This window comes from Pinus tabuliformis, chromosome 6 (assembly GCF_031772625.1).
Source record: "Pinus tabuliformis cultivar Carrire ecotype Pingquan chromosome 6, CPIR1, whole genome shotgun sequence".
Taxonomy (NCBI): Eukaryota; Viridiplantae; Streptophyta; class Pinopsida; order Pinales; family Pinaceae; genus Pinus; species Pinus tabuliformis.
In genome coordinates this window covers 1583174409-1583190941 of record NC_142292.1, presented here as the reverse complement: position 1 = coordinate 1583190941, position 16533 = coordinate 1583174409, and the positions used below count along the sequence as shown (strand labels likewise).

The window sequence follows — 16533 nt, the reverse complement described above, 5'->3', positions numbered from 1 at the left end:
TTTGACTCACCTCATTAAGAAAAATACAATCAGAACATGTAAGAAATTATGAAAAAGAGTTTATTTGAATAAGCTAGGAGGTGTACTAAGGTCCATATAGTTACTCAATGATGAGGCTAATCAGAAGTTGGGTGTCATGGAAAATATTTTGATTGGGGTAGACTATACTCATTCTGAGATTGATATTTACACTGCCCTTTTCAAATAATTCCATGATATTTTTTCTTTGTCCTACGATGAAATGCCTAGCATTGATCCATGAATTGTACAACATGAGATTAAGATTTATCTTGGAGCCAAGACAATTCAGTAGAAAATTCGTCTAGTAAACCCACGTAAGGCAACTACTATTAAAACTAAGGTCCAAAAACTTATAGATGTTGGTTTTATTTATCCTGTACCTTTGACGGAATGGGTTTAATCCTGTTCCAAATAATAAGAAACAGGGAACTATTCAAGTTTGTGTCGATCACTGTGACTTAAACCTAGCCTAACCAAAATATAATTATCCTGCACCTTTTATTGACCAGATTCTCAATGTGTGTGCCAGTAATTATATCTTGTCTTTTATGGATGGTTTTTCTAGCTATAACTAGATTGAAATCAAACCCGAATACCAGCACAAAATTTCTTTTATTTTCTTGTGGGGAAATTTTTCCTATCATAAACTGCCCTTGAAATGTTGGTGTTTCTTTCTAGAGGGTGATGTCTTATGCATTCCACGATATCAAACACATCATTGAAGTTTATCTTGATGATGTTACTACCCGATCTCTCCTTTATGAGAAGTTTTTCTCTAATGTTTTTATTACAAAATATAGCTTAATCCAAATAAGTGTGTTTTTTTATGTGATCTGGATGATTTTTAAGCTTCATTTTCTCTCAAGAAGGGATTCGTGTTGATCCCTCAAAGGTTGAGGCGATTATTAATTTTCCTCCTCCTTATAATATTAGCCAACTTCAAAGAATTAAGGGAAAATCCGATTTCTTATGGTGTTTCATTTCCAATTATGCTCACATTACCCAAGGCTTCATGTGCCTTTTGAAGAAAGGGGTACATTTTATTTGGGATGACCAAGCCCAACATTCTTTCAATGCTCTTAGGTAAGCTTTGTTGTCTGCACCTTTACTGAGTCCTCCTGAATTCAACCTAGTCTTTGTATTATATCTTGCAAAATCAAAGTTTTCATTAGGTGTGGTCCTCATCCAAGAATAGAAAATCAAATTTACTATCTTAGCAAAGGCCTTTTTGGTCGTAAGCTTTGTTATTCCCATGTTTAGAAGTTGGCGCTAACAACTGTTATTACGGTGCATTGATTGAGACATTACATATTATCGTGAAAGACTATCGTCATTACTGAATCCAACCTGATGAAGCATATTCTTAGTTGTAAAATCATTGGGGGAAAATAATCTAAGTGGATTGTTATCCTTCAAGGGTTTGATTTGGAGTTCACCATTTCTAAACATAAAAAATCCTTAGCTTTCGTCGAGCTTCTTGTTGAATCTCCTCAAGTTGATGAGGAAGTTGTGGCCACAAATCCCTTTCCTAATGAATCCTTGTTCCTCATTAGTAATTCTGACCCTTGGTAATCTTTTGTATCTCCAAACACAACTTTTTTGTCATGAACTATCTCGTGATGATTGTCGGCATATACACCATTTGTCTCGACACTACCTTATTATTGGTGATACTCTATACTGATGCACTCTTAACATTGTGTTACGTTGATGCCTTACCTGTGAAGAAGCTAAGCATGTCTTGAATGATTACCATGTTGGAGCATGTGGTGGTCATCTATCTGGGCTTGCCACTACTCATAAAATTTTGCATGCAGGGTAATTTTGGCCTTCACTCTTTAAGGATTGTATCTCTGCAATCCAAAAGTGCTATCCTTGTCAGATTTTTTCTCATAAAATGTGAACTCATCCTTCTCTGTTACACCCAATATTTTCCATTGTACCCCTTTCACAATGGGGTATTGAATTTATGCAATGCAAACAACCCTATGCCTAAGGTCATCGCTACATCATCGTAGTTGTTGACTATTTTACCAAATGGGTTGAGCCCATGCCTACACAATTTAATGATGGTAATATGCTGCATTATTTTTATTTAATCATGTTATCACCAAGTTTTTGTTCCTAAATGCATCGTGATCGATCATGGTAAACATTTTCAGAACCATATGATGTAGGAACTAGTTGCCAAGTTGGGTTTTTGTCATGAACACTCAACACCCTATTATCCTCAAGCCAATGGCCAACTAAAAAATATCAATAAAAATTTGAAAACCATGTTGCAATGTATGGTCAAGAAACACAAGTCTAATTGGCTTCTTATTAAATTATCTGCCTTATGGGCATATTGAAACTCAGTGAAATATGCCATTGGATTTACTCCTTTCCAATTGGTTTATGTAATAAAGTTACTTCTTCCTATCCAGTGTGAAATCTCTTCCCTTGAACTAGTTTTTGAGTTACTCCCTGATACTTTGTCCGAGGAATAATGTCTCCTACAACTCAACCATATAGATGAAAAATTCCTTCTTGTCGTGGTCAATAACAAAACTCATCAAAAAAGCCTTAACACCCAATATGCTAAATTTATTTGACCTCGTGTCTTTTTTGAAGGATTTCCCATTTTGGTCTGTGAACAAGACCATGACAAGTTTGGGGTAGGTAACTCGAACCCATGTGGCATGGTCCACACATTGTTATGTGTTCTCAAGAAAGGGGCCTCTGAGTTAGTTGATTGTGATGGAAATAGAGTATCGGAGCCACATAATGGGCTCTACCTCAAATGCTTTTATGCTTAGTTCCTTTGCATGGTTGCTTGTACATACTATATATAGGTGTGCATTTGATAAGTTTCTTTGTTTGTCTTATTTTTTCAGTGGTTTTTGTGTGTGGTTCGTGTGTTTGGTCTTTCATGAACAAATGTCAACACCCTCACTTCCCTATAGAGGCTTTATAGATGGTGCAAGCCATTACATTCATAATGTTGCTTCTTCCACTTGGGTAATCTTTTCACTCATTGATGAGATTTGAGTTTTAGGGGTATTTGTCTTTGCACGATTACCAACAATGTGGTTGAATATAGTGTTGTCATTGAGATTTTGATTGAGGCTAGTCTCCTTGGTATACACCACTTAGTTGTTCAACTTGACTCTCAACTCGATTTATTCTATAAGGAACTCTATTATCTTGCGTTATTTTTTGAGGGTACATATATTGGAACATTTATTTGAGTACATTTCTTATGTTTATATTCCTCGAGATCAAAAAATGTTGGCTAATTCATTAGCTAACTATGTGTTAGATTGGAATTTGTCACATCAATAGTTTTAACCATGCACATCATAAAATAAACATTCATTGTACATACACATCATTTAACCACAAAACACAAAGAGGTCATCATTTTATTATATATATAAAATTTTGGGTACATAGTTCAAAAACTAGGCATCTAAGGCCCTGGCCACATAGCCACAGATATGTAGATCCATCACAACAACACATATCCCTATAGACAATGATGTCTCAGCTCAGTGATTCTCATGATAACATAAAACCACATTTAGGATACAATGAAGAAGGCCTCAATGATGAGATGAAATGAATCCTATTGTATGCCTATGAAATTTTCAAGAGGTCTCTGCAATACTCCTCGGTGGAACCTATAATGTCAATCCCTCGACATTGCACGTAAATTCCGGTAACTCCTCATTTTCGTACTCTACCTCTACCACTTGGGATTGAGTTGGTGGTACACGTTTACTTAATGGGGAATAGGTAATAGGGTGTATGGGAACCACATATGCATATCATAACAATCATGTCTTAGTAACTTTGTACCCATTTCAAAAAAATTACAAATTAAAAAAAAATACAAAACATAAAAACCCAAAAATATTTTTACCTCAATCATCAAAATCCATTCTCGTGGGCAACACCATGTCAGGATATCCCTGGTAATCTAATAAATCATATGGGTAGTCATCTGTTTCCAATGTTGTTACTCTCAATCACTTCCAGTAGGTGTTAGGGAACCAATTACTACTATGTACTCCATCCTCTCTACACATGATAGAACACCACCTCATCATTCGAGGCTTTGTTGGTGGTAGATACACTACGTATTCAAGCAAAATTAGTTGCATCACTAGGATATTCTCAAAAATGAAACTCACTAGAAAGCTCCCATAGCCAAAGTTCTGGTTTCTTTTCCTCTTCGTCTTCGTCATTTGCGCTTTCACATTAGCAAACGACCCCTCATACCAATTAAATAGGGTGGGTTCCAAATATCTTAGACACAAATCTAGATGTGGTTTAGTCATAATATGGGGAGCTTTAGTTCCAACTACCTGATTCATAGTGTATGCCAGTGTCTGCAAGGTCAGGTCTTCTAGGTCCTCTATATGGATTTTCTCTCTATCTATTTGGCTACCTGCCCTACAATGTTGCTCCATCAAACTTTTAACTGTCTCTCCACTAGTATTATGTGCCCCTGAAAAAACCACTAGATCACCTCACCTTGATAACTCTATGAGGAAGCAAATGTCATCCACTCCTATGGAAAATTGCTCCGACCGCACAATGAACTAATCAGTGTCTACATCCCACCAACAGATGAATTCTCCAAGTAGAAGGGGCTAGTTGATCATGCTGGGGATCATATAAAATTTCAGCAATCCAAAATTCCTCATGGCATTTAGTGTTGGTTGATGTCCCCTTGCTTGAATCTCATTTAAGGCATGTTATCTCTCCCTCCATTCAACCATGGTTTCTCCTACATCCAAAAAATAAAAATATCAGTATGTTGAAGCCCCGAAAATTGGGTCTACAATAAGGGGGATACCCACTCGGTCCGAACCTTGAAAGAAGCTCCTTTTTGTTTGGGATGGTGGGTCCGACTGGGGATAATGGGACTTGTTTCCCAATTTGTGTGTGTTGAAAAGAATTGATATTTTTGTTTTCTAAAGATTTCTAAGTAAAATGCTTTTAATCTAAGTCTAATCTAAAATTGCAATTGTATTCTAATGAATAGAAATATTTAAGTCTAAAACTAACCTAGGATTCAACTTTTCATTTATGCGATCTAAAATGATTTCACACAACAATTGGTAATAAAGATCATCCAATCGCTACAAGAAAAGAATTCGATAAAAATGAATTGTTTCATATAAAAAGTTAGCCGAAACATTTGTGAGAATCATATCGCATAATAAGTCATTCATATATTAAGCATAAACAAAATAGTCATTACCGTACAAAAGTGCCAAATAATTACTCAAACATTCAAGCTTTCATATATAAATAAGGTTATTAAAGTGTACAATATGTGATTCCGAGCAAGGAAACAGCTCTGCGAAGAAAACCCTGCAACTAGGGTTTAGCTCTGCTCTGAACAGGTTCTCCAACAACTCTGGCAGTGCACAAAGACCGATTAGTTGATCTCCTTCTCAGAGGCCGTGTTCTGGCCCAACAAATGGCAGACGGGGGGTCCATTGGGACCCCAACTTACAGGCAAATAGTCATGCAGAATCATAAATCTCATAAAGGTTTTAATATCTCTGGGTATGAAGCCCGAAAAGACAGCTCTGGGACAAGCAGCGGAAGAACTATTCAGAGGCAGAAAGATCCAAATCACGGATCAGAGATGCCAGGAAAAGTCAGAGACAGACAGGAGAAGCACGGGAATAAACCGGAAGCAGGTCAAAACAGCTCTGAGCCAATAATCACTCCGTCAGATGAAGAGAAGGAACACAGGGAAGGAAAACGCCCTATAGAAAATGAGGATAAAACGAAAGCCTCTAACCTCAGCCCCAAAAATACCCTGCAAGGAGTCTGCAAACCCAAAAAGAAGGAAGCCCTCCGTGTGGTCTTCTCAGATCCAGACATTCAGGCCTACAGAGACCACATGCTGGAACATGCCATCATATGTAAGTTTATGGGTCTGTGGCCAACAGAAAGAGTCCTTTGCCAATGGATCAAGCAGCACTGAAGACCAAAAGGTGATGTCAAGCTACATCTTGGAGCTAAAGGCTTTTTTACTGTTGTCTTTTCTAACCTAGAAGATAAATATAGGATCTTCGATGGAGGGCCTTATTTCCTTTCATCAGCAGGCCTCTACATGAGGCCTTGGAAGGCAAACTTCGTGCCTGAAAAGGAAACCTTCACCCAAGTCCATGTGTGGATTCGCCTCTTCTCTCTACCTATCGATTACTGGGGCCTAGCAACCCTAAAGCGCATAGGAGACCGACTTGGCACCTTCATTAAAGCCTCGGAGGCAATGATGCAAAGGAAGTACACTTCCTGTGCCAGGATCTGCATTGAAATGGATGTCTCAGGTGCCCTACATGAAGGTTTGTGGCTAGAGTTCAGAGACGAAGATTACTTTCAACCCATCGACTATGAACAGATTCCCTTCCGGTGTAGGAAATGCCATGAGCACTGTCACCTTGTTAGGGAATGCCCATTAAATAAACCAGTGGAAGATGCCAAGTTTGAGCAGCCAGCGAAGAATCAGGATGCTTTCAAAAAGCCAAAATCTTGACAAAGGGCATACAGGAAAAGAATAAACAAAACATTGATAGATCCCAGAAAAACCCTTAATCCCTTCAACATTCTAGACTCTGAAGCAGACTTGGAAGGAAACAACAAAGAGACAAAGCTACCAGAGGCTCCTCAAAAAAATAAGATAGACCACAGAGCAACGGATGCAGAGGAAACCACTGAGAACACAGAAATACAAACGCATGAAGTAGCAGATGAAAGAGATGAAGACACAGACATGCTAACAAGCGATGGGGGAAGCGATGACCTGGAACTCAATGAAGTTCTAGAAAAAGAAGGGGTAAACCTGCTAGATATGGAAAAGCACTGGAGAACACAAGGACTGGAAAATATCCCAGAGGAAGAATTAAAGAAGATCAGCGACCTCTTCTTAGCAAGACAACAAGCGACGCTAGACAGGCAAAAGAACAAATTAGGAATCATGAAAGGCACAGGTAACCAATCCAAAAATCTTTTTCTCCATTCATTAGGACGGAAACAAAACAAGAAAAGAGGCCGAAGGACGAATGGAGAGGTCCTCCATGATTTGGGTATGCATCTGATCAATTCAGACAAAATGAAGGATTTACACACCTTCCTGTCCTACCAATAACCTCATCATTATTAATGAAAATCATCTCTTGGAATATAAGAGGGCTCAATAGCCAAGTCAAGCAACGACTCCTCAAGAGGAAGTTACAACAGGAAAAGCCAGATATTATGCTTATCCAGGAAACAAAATGTGCTACTGATCAGCTGGAGAACATCACCAAAAAGCTAGGAAAAACTATCAAATATATAGACATAGCCAGTCAAGGATGGGAAGGAGGCATTGCAACCCTCTGGGACTCCAGAGTCATCGAAATCACCTCCATGGAAGCTACCAGATCATACATTGCCACTGAATTTCAGCTAACAGGTAATTCTGAAACCTACCTCTGTATAAATGTATATGGGCCTCAGCGTTTAGAAGATAAAATTTCTTTCCTGAACTCGTTAATGAAGTTAAAGCTAAGACACCAACATTCAAAGATCGTAATGGGAGGGGATTTCAACATGATTACCACCCTCCTGGAAAAAAAAGGTGGCCTCAGGCGACTAAATAGAGACTCAGAACACTTTGTTGACTTCATGGAATCCGCCCAACTGGTAGACATTCCCCCAAAAAATGGTCTCTACACTTGGAACAACCGAAGAGGAGGAGAAAACAGGATAGCCTCTCGCCTTGACCGTTTTTTGATCTCAGAAAAAATATTAATGGAAGGAACAACAGTTGACTCTGATATCCTCCCCAGTGGGGGATCAGACCACTGGCCTATCGCCCTGGAAGCTGCCTTTCTTGAGACCCCCAAAAACAGGCCTTTCAGATTTGAGAAATTCTGGCTAACTCACCCAAATTTTCCTGATCTATTGAAAAAATGGTGGTAAGAGCCCAGGAATGTAAGGGGGACCAAAATGTTTAAACTCCAGTCCAAACTAAAGCACATCAAACACAAAATCAAGGAATGGAATACAACTGAGTTTGGTAATATTTTCCAGGAAAAGCACAATATTGAAGACCGACTAAGCCAAATTCATAAGGACTGGGCTGCGGGGATCAACAGGGAGGACTCAAATGAACAGGAAAAGTTACTAATGCAGAAATGGCAGCGGAGGAAGAGATCCTTTGGAAGCAAAAATTTCGCATCCATTGGTTGAAGGAGGGAGAGCAAAATACAAAGTTCTTCCATAGATCGACGATGGATTACAGGGGGGCTAACAAAATCCTCAAGCTTACCAATGCATCTGGAGAAGTTATTCAAAACCATAATGAGATCTCAACTTTGCTTACTAGCCACTTTAAGAAAATTGCCCAAGAATCTCAAGAAGATCGATCGGAAGCCAGAGAGGAAATAATTCAGGCCATACCCCAAATCATTACTCCAGCCCAAAATGCCTCTTTGTTAAGAAAGATCTCAATGGAGGAGGTGGAGGAGGCTGTAAAAGACATGCCAAATGACAAAGCCCTGGGACCAGACAGCTTTACTATAAACTTCTACAAAGCTTGTTGGCAAACAGTCAAAACAGAGGTCTGGGAAGTAGTTGAAGATTCAAGATGATCTGGCTCAATTCTTAAAGCCCTTAACTCTACTTTCCTAGCCCTAATCCCCAAAGAAGAGGAAGCTCGAACCCCGGAAAAGTTCCGCCCCATAGCTCTGTGCAACGTGATTTATAAAATCATCTCTAAGGTCATCACAAACAGACTTAAACCTATCCTCCCTGGCATCATCTCGGAGGAGCAGTCAGGCTTCGTGGAAGGCAGAAAAATCCTGGACAACATCCTCTTGGCTCAGGAGATGATACATACCTTACAATCCAGAAAAATCCCTGGTATGATGATTCAACTCAACCTTTCAAAAGCTTTCGACAAAGTGAATTGGAATTACCTGGAGGCCCAATTAAGTGCTTTTGGTTTTGACATTCAGTGGACCAAATGGATTCTCGCTCTTATCAAGTCAACAAATTTCTCTATTTTGGTTAATGGATCCCCGTCGGCCACCTTCTCTCCTTCCCGAGGCATAAGGCAAGGAGACCCATTATCCCCCTTCCTTTTTGTGATTCTCATGGAAGGGCTTAGCAGATATATTCACAGAGCCAAAGCGGAAGGGAAAATCAATGGATTGCGCCCTCTCCCCTCTACCCCTGCAACCACTCACCAGCAGTTTTCCGATGATACTATGCTGCATGGCTCTCCAACTGTCAAAGAGGCCAAGGCTTACAAATCTATCTTATCTCTTTTCAGCAGGGCATCAGGTATGGACATAAACCATTCCAAATCGACTATTTTTTTCTTTAATACTCATGTTTCAATTCAGAACAATCTTACCAGCATCCTAGGCTTTCGAAAAGGCTCTCTACCTTCGAAGTATCTGGGAGCCCCGCTCACCACCAAGCCTTGGCAAAAGGTTCACTGGGAAAGGCTCATAGCAAACATGGAAAAAAGATGCATTCATTGGACCCACAGGGCACTAAATTTTGCGGGACGTCTAGTTTTAACTAAAGCCATTCTGCAGGCTATCCCTCAGTACATGCTTTCTATCCTCCCGGCGCCCAAGGCCATCCTGCAGAAAATCCGATCCATTCAAAGATCCTTCTTATGGAGTGGCAGCGCAGAAAAAAGGAAATGGGCTCTCGTGGCCTGGGATAAGGTTTGCAAATCGAAACTTGCTGGAGGTTTAAACCTAATAGACCCCGACATTAGCAACAAAACTGGTGGAGCCAAACTATGGTGGCGCTGGCTGAAAGAGACAAACCTCCCTTGGGCCAGACATTGGAAGGAGAAATACACTCCTAATTGCAGAGACCAAGACCTCATAAGACTTCAAGAATTGCCGGAAGGTTCCCCAATCTGGAATCTAGCAAAAAGAAACCGAAACCTAATTCAGGACCACAGCTTCTAGGAGATCAGAAATGGGGAATCAGCCTTCTTCTGGGAAGATGCCTGGCAACAGCATCCAAAGATTGAAAACCCAGACCTTGAAGATTACAAAATAAACTGTCATAACAGGGGAAAATATACCGTCCATCAGTACTGGAACCCTATTAGCATTAACCAGGATTGGAGAGAATGGACTCTTCCAGATACCGAAAACCCTAATGAGGAAAATAATAACATTCCAGACCTGCTCCAAGTCCTTCACAAACGAAAAATTAGGACAACCTCGGAGGCAGACAAACTGAGGTGGGGTATGAAGGGCAATGGCAACTTTACTCCCAAAGAAGCCAGAGAGCAGTTGGAACTCACAGAGCAAGGGGAGACAGCACCATGGTTCACCAAGGTTTGGGATCCCTTATTCTGGCCAAAAATTCAAACCTTTCTTTGGCTCCTTATGAGGCGTAAGACGCTCACCTGGGAGAACCTGCGAAAAAAAGGCTTTGAAGGCCCTTCCTTTTGCCCTATGTGCAATCAAGCAGAAGAAACCATGAATCACTTATTCAATACATGCGAATGGGAAAACCACATTTGGCAAGGCATAGAAACCACCATGCAGCAAAACAGAAGAGATATGGACTCCATCCAAAACACTATTACCAATTGGCCAAGCAATTACTCTGAAAACCCTCAAATCAATAGCATATGGAAAATTCTGCCAGGTTTCATCACATGGACAATATGGAAGGAAAGGAACATAAGAATTTTTCAAAACGAGCACAGGAATATAGAGCACCTGAGAATTACCTTAATTGAGAACATTCGCCAATTGATTCTGGTAAAAAGTAAAGTAGACCCATCCAGCCAAATCAGCCAAATCACTGTGGAAGACCAGAGAATCCTGAATGCTTTCAACATTCGCCTCGATCAAAGCCAAAAACCCCAAGCTAATCAGCAGAACATCATCAGCACGCCAAAGGGATGGATGCGGCCTCCTGAAGGCTTCCTGAAACTAAATTTCGATGGGGCCTCGAGAGGCAACCCGAGACCAGCTGACATAGGAGGCCTCATTCGAAACCAGAGAGGTGAAATAATCCATATCTACAGTCAAGCTCTGGGCGAGGGCACTAACAACGAAATGGAATTTGCAGCAATGGAAAAAGGTTTAACAATCCTGCAAAGAAACCAGGCTGAAAATGCAGTAATTGAGGGTGACTCTGAGATTTCCATTCAGGTGGCAAGGAAAATCTATGGGGGAACACCGACCAGCAAGGTTACCAAGCACTGCCGCCTGGCTATGGTCACAGAGAACATCGAGAATTTGCTCGGAAAAATGAAAGGCCTCATCTTCCAGGCGGTAAGAAGGCAGGCAAATTCGGTTGCCGACCACTTGGCAAACCATGGGATCGATAACCCAAACGGAATGGTGGACAGCTGTTGGCATCAGGTCGAGAGTAATCAATTAAAAGATCGGTGCTCTCACCTCGCACGAATAGATTTGGTGGCAGCTGACAAGGTAGAATGACAGGCCGCCTAATTCACCACCATAAGTGTATGGATAGGCTGACGGGACGAGAGCCTTCAACTCACAGCAAGCATCGAAGGACAACCTGGTTGAGGGAAATTATGTGCACCCCAGGCCACAGGAAATTGTACTGCACCATGATCTGGAGTGACATAAGCCGTCGTAGAACCGCAGGACAGAAGGACACTTGGCACATCCAGAACCATGCAGGAGGAGGTGATCGAAAACATTCCCAATCATCGTAATTGCCCTCCACAACTACTAATTGCAGCATTTATGTTGATCGGACATGCAAAATGCATGTCGCGACCCGCTCTACCACCCAAAATCCTCTCGCATTTTTCTATATATCCTCCCTTGCTCTCCATTGCAGCATCACTGCTCCGGTACTCAGCAATCAGAGTTCTTCGATTCGCATTTTCATCCAGGCTAGTAACAATCAGGAGAGGGCTCCCATGGCGGGGGACGGCAACAGAAATCAATCTGCAAACAGAGATCTACAGCGGGCAAGAGATATTTACGAGCGGCGAACTTCCCAGCGGAACAAACGAAAAATCATAGACCTGGAGACCTCGGCTCAAGAGGAAGAGAGTAAGTTATCAGACCATCAGTTAAGATAGGAAGTCGACTGGCTGCAAGATCCGGGGACGCCCAGCACTCGGGCGACTCAGTTTGTTCGCACACAAGCTGAAGCGTGGCGTATGAAGACCATCCTGGCTAAGACCATGGATGTCCAAGCTGAACAAGTGGAGCAACTGCGCACTCTCCAGCAGTTTGCTGCCACTATGATCAAGGAGCATATGGCTGTGGTCCAAAGCAGCGAATTCAAACTCTGTGCTCTGCATGAGGAGGTTGATTCCATCAGCAAAAAGCTCACTGTCCTGATCAAGCTGCTCAGGAAAAGCATTGAGCAAGACAGCAAGCATCCGGAGCTGCAGCGGGGTGGTCCGTCGAAGGTCAACCAGGATAATGCATCCAACTGCAAAGAGGTGCACTCTGTGCCAGACCCCCCAAAAAATTTCTGATCAGTCTTCCCTGTCCCTCTGCTGGACTTTGTCTTGAATTTTTTTGCCCTCAGTTCCTCAGTAATGTGCTTGTCAATTTTTTTTGGCCTAAGTCGCCCTGTGTGGTGCACTTCTTGGCAGCACTCTGTCTCTTATGTTTGCTACTCTTCCAGGCCTATGTTTCAAACTGTTTTTAGCTGGTAAGGCCTGCCTAGTTGCGGCCAGTCATCTGCTTCTGCAGAATTTTTGTACTATATGTTACACTTGTTAATATCAAAGCTTATTTACACAAAAAAAAATATATATAAATAACTTAGCATAAAATATTACTTTGACACATAAGTAGAAATCATTAAGAGATAAAAGTACCATTGATAACAAGTTCTACTCTTGAGCTTCAACAATATAGATTTATCTCTTCCTAATTCAACATCTACTAAGAGTACAAAAGTGCATTTCAGTAGCAGAAATTGAAAACAGATATCAATAAATCTCATTCCATTCATTCATCAAAACCTCCTCTGAGGGTGAAAAAGTGCATGTTCTGAGGAAACGTTTTTGACAAATTTCAGGACCCCTCTCTAAATGCATGAGAGGGGTTAAAATACTACTTCCTAAATACTAAAAATAGTTTATTACAAAAATATAGGAGGAGGTTTAAATGACCGTCCTCATCTAAGGCAAAAATAAATCAAAATTAAAACTAAAACTGAATCTGGAAATTAACTATCTATGTATCTGTTCTCTGTGGTCGCAAGCATTCAGCATCGGCTTGAGGAGGGTTGGCTGGCCGACCTCCGATTTTAGTTGCCCTGCGAAAACAGAATCAACAAGTGTTGGTGCTATCTTCTCGGCAGAGTTCGTGAGGCATTTGAGAGTCATGCATTGATTGTGTGGTTTAACCAAGTACTGCTAGTAAGTATCCCAATTTAACTTGGTTAACTTCTTGATAGACTCTGCCTTTTCCTCAGCTTTCTGTCTCCAGCTCATCTGCAGTTGCTGTGCCTTTGGGAGGAATCTGGGAGTGGTCTCTGATATGAGGTTTGCTCTGTGAAGGTTTTCATTGACACAGTCAATGACGTTGTTTGCCATTGTAGCGGCTTCTTCTGTTGCCATGCGTTGAGCTCTGAATGGAATCACTAAGTTTCAGCCAACTCCACTTACTGCTCAAGGGTTTACCTGTTAAATACTGTCAGTTTTAGAGTGTGGGTCCTGCCTTTAGCCTTTAGTGCTTTTCTCCACGGTTTTCCGGCTTACAGGGGACTGAACGCTTGGGGGCTTTCCTTCTCGAGGGGTTTCACACGCTAATTGCGCATCAGAAACTCCTTCCTTTTTCTGATCTGGGCTTCCCAGGTGCTATTTTTGCCTCCTTCGCAGGTTTTGATGAGGCTTGGTCAGCGCGCTTTGCCCTTTTTCAATGGTTCTTCCCTTACCGACCAGTTTTTTGGTGCATTCCACCAACTTTTCGTTTTCTTTGGCGAACTTCTCCATGAACTGCTTGTTGTAGGTTGCCTGTGGCTCTGGTAGATGATACATAAGCCTTAAATCTTGTGTAGTGAATGACCCAATGAGGTATTGGCCTTGAGTCTTGAATTTTCTGTCTATTCTATTAGCACTGTCTAATACCCACTTGACCATGTTTGTGTATGAAAGAATGTTTGGTATTGCCGCTATCCAATACAAGAATGAACATGCAAGTTCATTAATTGACACCTCAGACGACTCACGTGTGTTTGTTGTTGCTTTAACCTCCATAACCTTGGGATTTTCTTCTTCGAGAAGACTGTACATGCCTTCCCAAGTAGTTATGCCGACATCTTTGTTACAGGTGGTGTCTGTGTATAAGGGTGTCATTTCTTTGTCTTCTGCAACCGGAGCTTTTCCCTTTTTTCCCATTACGTTCTGCACACTGCTGCGTATATTACTCTTCTTGCCGCTCCTGCAAATTTACAAGCAAGGAAAGAATAATGGTAAAAGGTAAGGTGACAAGAAAGCTCTTAATGTCGAAATGATATTTTACCCTACGTGAAATAACCTTTTGATCAGATCTAAATCTTATCTCATAAATTACCACCAACTAACCATTAAATTGACATTAATGTCCATAACTTGGTATCGGATTACGAGAAATTATTTATTGAACAATGAGCCCTGCAGATATGTGATAATGCGATTTTGCGATTTGCTTCGCAATATCACAGATCGCAATATTGCTAATTCGTTTGTTAACAATCATTCATTACCTTATGATTCTGCGAGATGTGATTTGTGAGATGCCTTATTGCATATCACCGGATCAGGATGTTTTACCTTAGGTGATACTTGCAGCGTATAAAATCTACGATGCGCGATGGATTTTCAAGGCACGCGATCTCGCATCGCGTTTTCGCAATTTCGGATAGCTTGTTTATATGATGTTCCCCGTTACCCTTTGCGATGCGATGTTTTATTGTTAAGAGAACTATTTTATTCAGAACTTATCATAAAACTTAGTTTTTTTTTAAGGTTTTGCGGGTGTTTCCTAAGTTTATGATAGCATGTTTTATTCAAAGGGAAACATGAGTGCTAGTTTTTTATTTTTTAGAAGGGTGCCCATTTATTTAGCTTTTTTGCTAGAACTAAATAAAAAGGGGGGTTGTTCCTGGCCACAACAATTGGCGATTCACTAGGAAGAACCAGTTATCTTTGATTATATTTTGAATTTTCTAAACTTCCAAAACAGAAATGTTTTCTGGAAAATCAAACTTTATTACAGAAATATAAAGTGCATCATGCTTTCAGCCATTAATGGTAGTTTGTTTCTTCTGTGTTAACTCTGATTATTTACTTCCTAAAGCTAGTCATCATATTTACATCAGCCACTACTTAGTTTATAAAGATAAAAACAAAGGCTTCTATGTAGATTAGTTTTAAGTATGCTCATTTGTTGTAGGTAGAGCCTCTGCTGCCAGCAGGCATTCATAGCCTCGACAGGGTTACCTCTTACCCAGCAATGATCCTGTATTTTACTTCGAGAAATATACAATTTTCAAAGATAAATCCAGATTCACACTTATTTTATTTTATCTCTTAAAGAACAATGTCTTGGTTTGGTAGCCAAATTATGACAGTGACATTCACTTGATTTATAACTTTGCTGAACAAGTGAGCTCGTGATGAGATCCCTTGTCTTTCGATTGTAACAATCTTGAGTCATTGCCCTATTTTGGTATGCAGTTTTGGCAATGTCAGTAAGTCATAATATCTATGATCATGATAAGTCGACTCGTGATGAGACCTCTTATTCTTTAAGCTTATAGTGTATCATTGGATTATTCCTTGAAACTCATAATTCCTTAGGTTGGGAGGAAGTCATTGGTTCCTTAAGAATAGCTCTGGACGATAATCATAGAGTTTTTGGAAAGAGCTTTTCTACAGAGAATATTTGTTTTGTTATTGATGTTTTTCATTGACTGATATAAAAACAATTCCAACTAAAGGTTGTTTTTCATCAAAATTCGTAAGGCTGAAACTAGTGACATTTTCAGGCTTATAGAATTTTACTGTATGTTTCAATAATAATGATCGATTTTCCAAATCAGTTCTATTTATACAAGCGAAAAACAAAATTTAAAAGAAACACTAATATTTTTTGTGAATTCCCAAAGTTTAACCATTTACAACCTATTTTATTATCAAAATAAAGCTATTAAATACTAATTTACAAAAATAGAAGAAGTCATCTTCTATGGAAAGTATTTTTTGAGAATTTTCCCATTAATAGGTAAAGATTCTCTTTTCCCTGCTAAATCTTGCAACATGAAAGTGGATGGACCTATGATTTCTACAATTTGGAATGGGCCAAGCCACATTTGTTGGAATTTAGAATGTTTGCCTTTTTCTTCGTGAGCCTTGTCCCATTTCAAAACTAGATCTCCAATTTGAAAATCTTTCTTAGATACCATACTTGAATCAAAGGAAGCCTTTACTAATGCTTGATGATGAGTGTGTGTGATTTTAGCCTGTTCTCATTGTTCTTCTAGCTTAAGGAT

General features: G+C 40.2%; 1 protein-coding gene across 1 annotated transcript; it reads left to right on the top strand.

Moving 5' to 3' along the window:
• The first annotated feature begins 8204 nt into the window (after positions 1-8204).
• On the top strand, positions 8205-8660 carry LOC149264858 (uncharacterized). Its single transcript, XM_089401044.1, has one exon. The coding sequence runs from the start codon at positions 8205-8207 to the stop codon at positions 8658-8660; it is 456 nt and encodes a 151-aa protein (XP_089257170.1).
• The last annotated feature ends 7873 nt before the right edge of the window (positions 8661-16533 follow it).